At 40.2% G+C, this 12,925-nt stretch overlaps 1 protein-coding gene across 1 annotated transcript; it reads left to right on the top strand.

Moving 5' to 3' along the window:
- The first annotated feature begins 5,524 nt into the window (after positions 1 to 5,524).
- On the top strand, positions 5,525 to 12,925 carry LOC131723177 (tripartite motif-containing protein 16-like). The gene is made up of 6 exons (XM_059016675.1): positions 5,525 to 6,304; positions 8,291 to 8,386; positions 8,573 to 8,806; positions 8,961 to 9,120; positions 9,406 to 9,471; positions 12,013 to 12,925. Exons 1-6 carry the CDS (start codon positions 5,729 to 5,731, stop codon positions 12,534 to 12,536), a joined length of 1,656 nt encoding a protein of 551 aa, XP_058872658.1. The 5' UTR covers positions 5,525 to 5,728; the 3' UTR covers positions 12,537 to 12,925.

Below are 12,925 nucleotides of genomic sequence, written 5' to 3'. Positions count from 1 at the left end.
AAGCGCCAAAATTACGTCACGTAAAACGACTGCCCGCCTCCTCCTTTCTCATGAATATTAAGCAAGCAACCGTAATGAATATTAAAAGAGCATCAAATAGGCGTGCATTAAAATGAACATGTTTATTTATAATATGTATCTTAACTTTGAAGAATTTTAATGGATGTATTAGTAACTTAAGTAATGTATTCATAGTCTGTTATATTATTGCAATAACTGAATGATTAATATTCATGATGAATCAACATTAATGACTTAGATTCTGGTATAGTAAGCAAACTTGTTAAATTTGCAGACGACACAAAAATAGGAGGAGTGGCAAACACTGTTGCAGCAGCAAAGGTCATTCAAAATGATCTAGACAGCATTCAGAACTGTGCAGACGCATGGCAAATGACATTTAGTAGAGAAAAGTGTAAGGTATTACATGCAGGCAATAAAAATGTGCATTATAAATATCATATGGGAGATACTGAAATTGAAGAAGGGATCTATGAAAAAGACAGAGGAGATTATGTTGACTCAGAAATGTCTTCATCTAGACAATGTGGGGAAGCTATAAAAAAGGCCAACAAGATGCTTTGATATATTGTGAGAAGTGTTGAATTTAAATCAAGGGAAGTAATGTTAAAATTTTACAATGCATTAGTAAGACCTCACCTAGAATATTGTGTTCAGTTCTGGCCACCTCGCTACAAAAAGGATATTGCTGCTCTAGAAAGCATGCAAAGAAGAGCAAACAGAATTATCCCGGGTTTAAAAGGCATGTCGTATGCAGACAGGCTAAAATAATTGAATCTATTCTAGTCTTGAACAAAGAAGACTACGCAGTGATCTGATTCAAGCATTCAAAAGTCTAAAAGGTATAGACAATGTCGACCCAGGGGACTTTTTCAACCTGAAAAAATAAACAAGGACCACGGGTCACAAATTGAGATTAGATAAAGGGGCATTCAGAACCGAAAATAGGAGGCACTTTTTTACACAGAGAATTGTGAGGGTCTGGAACCAACTCCCCAGTAATGTTGTTGAAGCTAACACCCTGGGCTCCTTCAAGAAGCTGCTTGATGAGATTCTGGGATCAATAAGCTACTAACAACCAAACGAGCAAGATGGGCTGAATGGGGCCTCCTCTCGTTTGGAAACTTTCTTATGTTCTTATGTTTTTAAATGTAAAGGTCAATAACTACCCCCACCCCCTCATTTAACATATATTGATAATATAACTGGGATAGTAAGGTATGTTACACAGCAGAGTCTGCAGGACTTGGGTTAATATAGAGCTGACTTATTCATCCAGTCAATAAACAAGACAAATATGAAACTGTTTTCTTATTCTAAAATAAATGAAACAATAAATACATCTATTTCTAAAGCCAAATCCATGTTAACTAACGTATTCACATTGCTAATGATTAGCCTGTGTAATAAATAATCCATTCCTTACTAAAGTTTGCGTTTAATTGTCATCAATATTGAACAATCCATTTCCTACAAATTGAGAAAAAAACTCTGATGTTTTATTATGTTAAACGGTGACCCTGAAGTCAGCCTATAGATTACTAAAAATATGAATTAAACTAAACAACTCAAATATCAACAGAAACGTATTTGTTAATAATTAATTATACAAGACTGTAATGTGGTGGTTTGGTTCTGGGGTCTGATGGAGTCGCTTCACTGTTCTGGTCGACGACATGTATGCCTAAAGTTATACCTGCTTCTAAAATGCGGTCTCATATACAGTCTATGCAGGCGGCTCATGAAAAATACATATCGATTGGTCAAATGAGTTCCTCCTTTGCATGTGCTGAAAAAAGCTTAGACTGTTCTTTCTACTTTTCTTTTTGGGAAAAATACCAACCGTGGCCGCTAGATGGCACTAAATTCCACAATTTCAGAATAAAGAAAAGCTGAACCACCAAGTGTAAAAAAAATACACAAGTATTAACTAAGTGTTGTTTTTTTACAGATTTAACTTTTTAAAAAATCAGTTTTAGCTTAATACATACATTTTAACAAGACATATTTAAACATTTTGAAATGTGTACTTTCAGATATTATTTAAAATTGTTGAAAACACGTATTAAAATGACAATTAAATCCGAAAAAAAATGCTTCAGTGTTTAATTTAATTTTTTTTACACTTGGCAAGTCAACATTTAAAGCTGACACGTTAAATCTGGGAATCTAACAAATAATTCTGTGAAAAAATACATGGAACATAAATCCTTATTTCACACTTGGCATCAACATTTAGCAAACAGATAAATCCGAATAGGATACCTCCAACACTGAGACATTGTCGCCCCCTGCTGTCAGAAACGAAGAACTGCAGTTTAAACTTCTCAAACAAGGATTGTTGGATATCGGCTTCCCTTTGATCAAGGTGTTTCTTAGAGCATTTTACAGCACTGAGGAATCCCCCTGCATTGCTCTTCAGATCAGTAACGACCCTGATAGCTCTAATGTTACCAGTCATAAACGCTGTGATAATAGGGACCTAACCATTTCAAATATAATATATAACACGTGATATGTGACAGGAGGGGGTTGCGTGGTAAGATGTGTTGGATTTGAATTCTACTTTTTACACTAAACCTTCACATATATTAGATTTATTTTACTGTCAAAATGAACAGAAATAAATACAATCGAAGAAAGTACATCGTCGTATTGAATTCAAAAGTGACATTTTACAGAATTTCACTCAACACAAGTGATGTTGCTTAACTCAGGAGCGACTGTAAAATAATCAGAAGCATTGTTAATAATTAAGAGCCACACTCAGAACTGCAAACTGGTTTCTTCTGCATTTTAAAACGCTCTGACGTCTGTCAGCTAGGCTTTCATCAGAGAGCAATGCTGCAGACAAACCCAGGATTCCTCTCCAGTATAATGCAGTATTACACAGTGACAGAGTGACAGTGAGCTGCTTCAATTCCAATCAAAGGGAATCATGTGAAATATCTGCTGGACAGCTGCTCCAATGCATTGCTATTATTGAAGAGTGAAGAACGAACTGTTACAGAGAAGCCTAAAAACCCTTCAAGAAACAACATATAAACAGACAGACGAGCACATCAGTGTCAAAACAGACACCTTGGGGCTGAATCACCTGCCATACCACTGTCAGTAGGGTGTAGGGCCCCCAGGCCAGCCAGATGACAGTGATTGGTCCTGGCAGATTGAGAGTCTGCAAGGTATTTAAATTGTTCTGGAGGGATGCATGATCATCCCTCGGTGATTCCCATCAGCCACTAATTCCTTCACAAGAATATAAGAACATAAGAAAGTTTACAAACGAGAGAAGGCCATTCAGCCCATCTTGCTCGTTTGGTTGTTAGTAGCTTATTGATCCCAGAATCTCATCAAGCAGCTTCTTTAAGGATCCCAGGGTGTCAGCTTCAACATCATTACTGGGGAGTTGGTTCCAGACCCTCACAATTCTCTGTGTAAAAAAGTGCCTCATTTTTTCTGTTCTGAATGCCCCTTTTGTGACCCCTGGTCCTTATTTCTTTTTTCAGGTCAAAAAAGTGAAAGAAGTCCCCTAGGTCGACATTGTCTATACCTTTTAGGATTTTGAATGCTTGAATCCGATCACTGCGCATTCTTTGTTCAAGACTGAATAGATTCAAATCTTTTAACCTGTCTGTATACGACATGCCTTTTAAACCTGGGATAATTCTGGTTGCTCTTCTTTGCACTCTTTCTAGAGCAACAATATCCTTTTTGTAACAAGGTGACCAGAACTGAACACAATATTGGAGGTGAGGTCTTACTAATGAATTGTAAAGTTTTAACATTACTTCCCTTGATTTAAATTCAACACTTATCAGAATATATCTGAGCATCTTGTTGGCCTTTTTTATAGCTTCCCCACATTGTCTAGATGAAGACATTTCTGAGTCAACATAAACTCCTAGGTCTTTTTCATAGATTCCTTCTTCAATTTCAGTATCTCACATATGATATTGATAATGCACATTTTTATTGCCTGTGTGCAGTACTTTACACTTTTCTCTATTAAATGTAATTTGCCAGGGAACTTGTATGTTATTGCATTGGGGTGGAAGTCTGTTCTCCAGAATGAGCCACACATAGAGAGAGTCCTATCACCGTGGAGACTGTTGTTCCTTGTGAATGAAACATCAGGATTGTGTGCAGTCTTGGATACGGCAGTGAAGCGAGCACTTCCTACTGTCAGCCCTCTCTCAAAGTTACTGCAATAGGATCTGATGTGCTGTTCTACCATTGGAACTGAAACTGACTGGCAACAGGGAGATGCAGCTTTTATATGTCCCAGAATCCATGCCAGGGATCTGGATAACAACTGAAGCAGTCACTGCGGCTCTGCCTGGTTCTCATATCGCAGGGGTCTAGCATCAATAAGTGCTGACAGGTTTGTGCTGTTCTGTTGTGTCTGTCATTGCTGGGAAATTGAATGCACATATTGTGATTCCAGCCCAGGATCACACTTCATGGTGAATCGAGGGTATTGACGCAACTATTCCAATGGCTGGAGTTCCATCCTTCTCATATTCCTGTACAGACTAGACACTCTAACACAGCAGTCAAACAGAAGCAATGTTTTGCTTAAATAGTTAGTAAGCACCGTGAATAAATTCTAATCAGAAACAGCAACAGAAAATCCTCATCAGGTAAGAAATGTAAAGAACATGATGACGTTTAAACCTTTAACCTCAGTGTGGTCCCCATGAGTGTTCATTAATATCTATTTATCAGGAGAGTTTTCAAAATGAACAATTGTATCTGTTCATGAAAACACAGCAGCATGGCTGATTGAAATGAAATCTCTTTGAAATGTTTGATGAAGGGGGTCAGGAGGTGGGGTCCTATTACCTGTAACACAGGAAGGAAGGAAGTGAACGGGGAGAGGAAACCAGTGTGGGGGCTGCAGGATCAATGGGCTTCACCTGAGTCAAAGAGAGTGAAAATAAAGAAGCGTGGAAAACAAAACAAGCACCAGCAAAACAAGAAGGGACTTGAGAGAACGATGTTCTGCAGATGAGAGGGAAGACATTGTCTGAAATGAATAAAACAAATAGTGCACAGATTTGAAAAAGTAGGTCCCTTGATTGTAAGCTTTGTTTGAGTGTCTGTTCTGTATAAAATGGTTTTAACTCATGAAACCAGCACTGTAATAAATGAGTATGTCAGTAACGTACACACCCTGCCTGATAACACTAGAACATGTCTAGTTCTCATAATAAACAGCCTCCCCTGGACTGGAGGGACCACCCTTGACGTTCCCTTAGGGGGGAGAGCAGTTCAGACTCTGTGCCTCAAGCTTGCCCTGAACTGGAGGGAAGAAAGCAGTTGGTGCTCAGAGACAAGTTTGTGGTTGAGGACTAATGGACTTTGAGATGTAGATTAATGCCCACCAAGATCGAACTCCACCAAACTCACTTCCCTTGTGAACTTCTGAGGATTCAGACCCACACAGAAGTGAAGGTGTAGTGCAGTCAAATACATACTGTAGCTATAGAAGGGTTACTGTGACAATGCCATTCTCAAACTCCAGTCCCACTCACAACTCTCTCCTCTCCGCCCCTCTCACACTGATTCAGCAGTCTCTGCTCAGCCTGCTTGTCTAAACCTGGCCTCAGTCCAAAACCCCGCCTCTTAGAGCTTTACACAATTCCAGGAAATCAGCACAGTTTCATTTCTTGTGAAATAGTCAGTCTCTCTGTCTCACTGCAGCAAGATGGCTTCAAAAGTATGGTCAGAGGATCGGTTCAGCTGTCCAGTATGTCTGGATCTATTGAAGGACCCAGTCGCCATTCCATGTGGACACAGTTACTGTATGGGGTGTATTAAGAACTACTGGGATCAGACTGATCATACAGGTGTCTACAGCTGCCCCCAGTGCAGAGAGACCTTTACCCCGAGGCCTGTTCTGCGCAGAAACACCATGCTGGCTGAAGTTGTGGAGGAATTAAAGATGACAAGACTCAATCCTACTCCTGCTCAAAGTTATGCTGGACCTGGAGATGTGCCGTGTGATTTCTGCACTGGGAGAAAGTTCAAAGCTGTGAAATCCTGTTTGACGTGCCTGGCCTCTTACTGTGAAACACACGTCAAGCAACACAGTGAGGTTACTCCATTAAAGAGGCACAAGCTGATCAATGCAATTGGAGATCTGGAACAGAAGCTTTGTGCTGAACACCAGAAGGTTTTAGAGGTCTTCTGTAGAACCGATCAGACGTGTATTTGTTTGTTGTGTACACAAGTTGAACACAAGAGCCATGAGACAGCTAAGAAAGAAAGGACTGGCAAACAGGTAAGGGTTTGAACCATTTCCTTGTAGCTATCCTAGAAGATAAGAATTCCCAGGGATATATAACTGGGATAGTCTGTTTACTAGGTTATACAGTTTCACATCAGATCAGATTTTAATTGTATATTAAGAGCTATTTAAAAGAGCCCTAGTTTTTTAATTGCTATATCTAAACTATGATGTGCTACAATGTATTTCAGGGTGTAACAGGGGTGTTGTTACGGGTGTGGCTATCGCTGATTGACAGGAGAGACACAGGAGGTTTTCTATAATATAAAAACACAAAACATTCAAAACAAAACACTGCTTGAAAACAACTAGAAAATAAAAGTTGACCAAACAAGAAAGGAGGTCCTGCTCCAGGAACAGTCTCCCTGACACTTCCTCTCTAGACTTTTTTGGGATTAAAATCCTGGATTTGAGTATACCCTGCCATATCTAGCACACACTTGATTAGCAAAAACATTATTTACAATCAAACAAAAACACACTGTTTACACGTGCAGGACCTCAGCCCTGCCTCACAGGGTAAGAAGGATTTGTTCAGCTGTTTTGTGGTGCATTGGAATTTGTAGTGTAAAATTAGCATGATTTATATTCCTAGTGTTTTTATAAGTATCTTGCAACTTAATAAAATCATAGATCAGTTTCATTGTTTAAGATATTATAGTTTAATTAGTTAACTAATTAAAATGACATTCCCAGAAAAGTCAAGCACCTAATTTAAAAAAAGCAGAAAAGACCAAGATTAATATGATATACAATATACAAGATTAATATGATATGGATTAGTGTTTAGGGCTCTGTACTCTTGACCGGAGGGTCGTGGGTTCAGTCCCAGGTGGGGGGGACACTGCTGCTGTACCCTTGAGCAAGGTACTTTACCTAGATTGCTCCAGTAAAAAACCCAACTGTATAAATGGGGAATTGTATGTAAAAAATAAAGTGATATTTTGTAACAATTGTAATTCACCCTGCATAAGGGCGTCTGCTAAGATATAAATTAATAATATTAATAATATACAAGATTAATATGATATACAATATACAAGATTAATATGAGGTACAATATACAAGATTAATATGAGGTACAATATACAAGATTAATATGATATTCGATATACAATATTAAGATGATATACAATATAAATCAGGCAGAAAAAATAGCGTAATTTGGTGCGTTAAAACACATTTTTACATGATTAAAACAGATATGTTTAAGTTAGTTTAAAACGAAATTTAATAACCTATTTGGGATTTTTTTGTTAAAATCTACAATTTTTCGCTCACCCTACTAGTCCCCTCTTTCCTTTGCTCTCTTCCACAGTGAAGTCCTTCTGGTCACGGGCTCATTCTCAGAAGCCCTAAATATCTATTAAAGAGAAAGCTGCTTCAGTTTCCTAGGTGCTTGACAAAACAAACATGTAACACATGCTATATCAGCCATCATTCACTGTTACTAGTATGAAACAGTACCATCTAGTGGACAGCTACTGTGGATCAAGTGTCCTTTTGTATTGCTGGCAGCTGTGCACTAGATGGTGCTGTATCTTACTACTATACACACATGTTGTCTGAAACTGCTGCCTTTGTCCAAGTTTAAACCACCTCCAAGGAAGGTTTAAATTTAATTCACCTATCACATTTAAACATGGATTAAAATGCAATGTCATTATATTTTAATCTTTTAAATGTTTAACCTTGGATTACTTTTAAACAAGGATTACATATAAATCCTGGTTTAAAGTTTTGTGCAACATGATTCAAATATAATCCTTGATTTAATCTGGGTTAGTGGTTAATCCACGCTGGTGCATTCAACCCTTAGGGTATCTGTGTGCATAATGTGTGTATCTTTAATCTAACTCCATATTAAGGGGAGAGAGGTGTGAAAACACAGCCTGCTCTGAAATAGTCTGTATTGAGTGTGACAGGATATCACTCAGTGCCCCATCAGAAATGTCACTGTGTCACTGTGTTTCTACACAGAAGCAGCTGGGAGAGACACAGTCAGAAATACAACAGAGAATCCAGGAGAGACTCAAAGAAATTGAGGAGCTGAAACAGACTGTGGAGTCACTGAAAGTGGGTATTGACAAGAGGGGGTTATTATTATTATTATTATTATTATTATTATTATTATTATTATTATTATTATTATTATTATTAACAGATGGACTGGAACACATCTACAGAAGTTTACTGTCTATGCCTGATGTGTTTTTGATATCAATTCTAACCATGTCTCCTCTACTGTGTTCTTTCACTCAGAGATCTGCATGCATACAAATAAAGGAAAGTGAGAAGATCTTTACTGAGCTGATCCGATCCATTGAGAAGATCCACACTGAGGTTATTGAGCTGATTGGAGCTAACGAGAAGGCTGCAGTGAATCAGGCTGAAGGACGCATGAAGAAACTGGAGCAGGAGATTGCTGAGCTAAGGAGGAGAAACGCTGAGCTGAAACAGCTTTCAGAGACAGAGGATCACATCCATTTTCTACAGGTAACATCACTGCTTGTTAGAAAATCTCAAGTCCATAGCTGGGACGGTTTCAGACAGACGTCTCCAATTGAATGAATCCTTGCTTTTCCCCAGGAATGTTTTGGACCCCATTCTGTTTCACTGAAAACTCATTTTCTCCACTTTCCTGTTGTAGAATTTCCAGTCTCTCTGTGCCCCTCCTGAAGCTGGAGACTTACCCAGCGTTACTGTCAATACAGACATCTGTTTTGGGGCTGTAAGGAAAGCTGTATCTGAACTTAAAGACCATATTGATGACTTCTGCAAGGGGGAATTAGTCAAAATAACCACAACAGGTTGGTGTGAAATAGATTCATTTGGTAGAGATTTCTCAAATAGACCATGGCTTGAGGAGGGACAGGACCTGCAAGACATTAATAAAGACCTCTTGCAGATTGTTGGCTATATGAATATTGCAGGAGGGAGGCAGCAGGGAAGAATGAGCAGAGAGGAGGGATTTTTACACCCTGAAATGCCGTGAATAAGCCTTGTTTCTTTTCAGATTGCTGTTTGGAGTCTTGTGTGTGTTGTGTATTAATCCACATGTTTCAATTCTATTTCTCTCTCTTTTTTCTGGCCAGTGAATGAAGTTGCAGTTTACAGTCTGCAGGCTCCAGAGCCAAGGAACAGAGCTGAGTTTTTAAAATGTAAGTCTGTTTGCACTGAAACATTTGATTGAAAGATGTGTCACTCCATTGTGAGAAGAGCCAACACTACAGAACAGGGAGGGCTGGAGCTTGAGGGCAGCAATTATTATTATTATTTATTAGTAATTGTGAAGCCATTAATCTACACTCCTCTCCATCAAGTATTGGTTCAGATGAATACATGGAGGGAGGAGGGAGCAGGGAGGAGAGAACATGGAGAAGATATCAGGGAGCAGGGAAAATGGAGGAAGGAGGAGGGAGCACTGTGGAGGGAGCAGGGAGGAGGGAGCAAAGAATATTGAGGCGGGAGCATAGAGGGAGAAGGGAGGAGGGAGCAGTAAGGGCACATGGATGAGGAAGCAGGGAAGAGGGAGCATAGAGGGAGGAGGGCACAGGGAGGAGGGAGCAGGGAGGAGACAGCAGGGAAAAAGGAGGAGGGAGGATGCAGAAGGGAGCATGCAGGAGAGATGAGGGAGCAGGTGAATTGTGTGAATTGTGACAGGCGTTAAATTAGGCGCGATCCTTATTTTTCCATTTTAAACGTGATTCAGATGTGTTTGTCTCTAGACTGATGTGAACTGGAGGAACACTAATCAAAGTTTATCAGTGTTTATATTTATGTCATGTAAACTAGATAACTCAGCTATTCAGAAGAAGCTTATTTTTTTACATGGGATATAAACAGAAAAACTGTGTCATGTAAGACATAGCAAAGTTATATTTTGAAAAACCACGATGTGAAACAAAACAGAGCACAGAAATGACACATTTTTGCATTGTCGTTGAGAAACTAATGACTCAATAATCATAAATTGAATTTGTAAAGGGGAGGAGAAAAACACAGGAAAAAAAAAACTAACGTTAATCAGACGTGATCCCCGTACTCTTTACAAGCACAAACTAAACTCTCCGGAACACCCTGACTATAAGTGGGACGGCGAAGCCATTTCCCCACCAAACAAACAAACAAACAAACAAACAAACAAACAATTAATTTACAATAGTCCCCAGGTGCAGGTGATAATTAAACAATAAACAATTAACAAATTTAATTAAAATATAAAGCACTACAATTAAACAATCAAACCAAACACAATTAAATTAAACAAATGTGCATTCCGCACATGTTTTTCTTCAGGGAGGCTTTAACCCCCTCCCTGCTGTCTTACTATATATATATATATATATATATATATAACCCTAACCCTAACCCTATATATAAGTGTACCTAGAAGAATTGATGCTGTTTTGAAGGCAAAGGGTGGTCACACCAAATATTGATTTGATGTAGATTTTTCTTCTGTTCAAACACTTTGCATGTTGTTAATTGATAAATATAAACTATTAACATGTCTATTTTTGAAAGCATTCTTACTTTACAGCATTTTTTCACACCTGCCTAAAACTTTTGCACAGATGAATACATGCAGAATGACTGGGGGAGGGGCACTTTTTGCCTGTTTTTCCACTCAGACCTTTCTCTCCCTAAATATCTTGGTATCCCTGAATAGATAATCATCCCATCTTTTAATACATGTACAATGCATGTGAAACCAGTTGTGGAGGGACCAAGGAGTAGGAGCATACAGGAGGGAGCATGGAGGAGGGAGCATAAAGGAGGGAGGAGGGAGCATAAAGGGAAAATGGAGTAGGGAGCATACAGGAGGGAGGAGGGAACCGGGAACATACAGGAGGGAGGAGGGACCAGGAATTAGGGAGCATATAGGAGGGAGGAGGGAGTAGGGAGCATACAGGAGGGAGGAGGGACCAAGGAGTAGGGAGCATACAGGAGGGAGCAGGGTGGAGAGAGGATGGAGTAGGGAGCATACAGGAGGGAGCATGGAGGAGGAAGCATAAAGGAGGGAGGAGAGAACATAGAGGAGGGAGGAGAGAGGATGGAGCAGGGAGGAGGGAGCACAAAGGAGGAAGTAGGAAGGATGGGGCATAGAGAATGGAGCAGGGAAAAGAGGATGCAGCAGGGTCCATGCAGGAGAGAGGAGGGATCATAAAGAAGGGAACAGGGAGGAGGGAGCATATAAGAGGGAGTAGGGAGGAGGGAGCATGGAGGATTGTGCATAGATGGAGGAGGGAGCAGGGAGGATTGAGCATAGATGGAGGAGGGAGCAGGGAGGAGGGAGCATATAGGAGAGAGCAGGGAGGAGTGAGCAACAGGACAGGGGGAAGCATAGAGGAGGGAGGAGGCAGCAGGGAGGAGGGAGCAGGGAGCATAGAGGTGGAGGGAACAGGGAAGAGGGAGCAAAGAGCAGGGACTATAGAGGGAGGAGGAAGCAGGGAGGATAGATCAGGGAGGAGAGATCAGGGAGGAGGGAGAATAGAGGAGGGAGGAGGGAGCATGGAGAAGGAGAGGAGGGATGAGGGAGCATAGAAGAGGGAGGAGGAAGCATAAAGGAGGGTGCAGGGACTGGTGAAGCAGGGAGGTGGGGGTGATTTGAGGATGCAGCAGACAATGACTGTTGATTTTCTCAGTGATTTGACTTTTCTAACCGTCTCTCCTCTACCCGTCCTCTTCTCTTCAATCAGATTCCTGTCAGCTCACACTGGACCCCAACACAGCATATAGAAACCTCTATCTGTCTGAAGGGAACAGAAAGGTGACACGGAGGAGAGAGACCCAGAGATATCCTGATCACTCAGAGAGATTTGATAGCTATGCCCAAGTGCTTTGCAGAGAGGGTTTGTCTGGGACTCGCTGGTACTGGGAGATTGAGTGGAGTGGGGGAGGGGCTTCTATAGGAGTCACATATAAAGGAATCAGCAGGAAAGGAGGGGATTGTTCCTGTCGCCTTGGATTCAATGACAAGTCCTGGAGTTTGCGCTGCTCTGATTCCAGTTACACTGCCCGGCACAATAACAATCACACTGCAATAACTGCCCCCCACTCCCCCAGAATAGGAGTGTACTTTAATGCCGGCACGCTGTCCTTTTATGACGTCTCTGACACAATGACCCTCCTGCACAGATTCCAAACCACATTCACTGAGCCGCTCTATCCTGGGTTTTATATTTATTCGGATTCCCCTGTAACAATCTGCCAGCTGAACTAGACTGTTTTGTGTTGTAAGAAACCCTTTGTATTGAACTCCCTGTCTGTCCTCTCCACTCCTCGGGTGAAGGGAATGTTCAATCTGACACAACTTTGGATGAAAGTTAGGGGGTAAAACGGCGCCACCTGCAGAGCGAAACGAGGTGAATTATTTGTTTTTAACAACGAATGGATTTCATATGAAGTAACTGTATTTAATTTATTTTTTAAGAATTGATATGTTTTATATATATTTTAAGAAATGGCATCCAATAGTCAGTGCTGTAACAGTTTTAAAAAAAGTGAACTTAAGTTTGCTTTATTGTGTTGGTGTTTTTGTTTTTTGATTTCCATAAAATGTTTAATATTTCAGATTTTAGTAATGTGATTTAATTAAAAAAATTAACGTGA

Source organism: Acipenser ruthenus, chromosome 53 (assembly GCF_902713425.1).
Source record: "Acipenser ruthenus chromosome 53, fAciRut3.2 maternal haplotype, whole genome shotgun sequence".
Lineage (NCBI taxonomy): Eukaryota > Metazoa > Chordata > Actinopteri > Acipenseriformes > Acipenseridae > Acipenser > Acipenser ruthenus.
The sequence above is the reverse complement of the archived record's forward strand: the minus strand, read 5'-3'. Positions and strand labels throughout refer to the sequence as shown.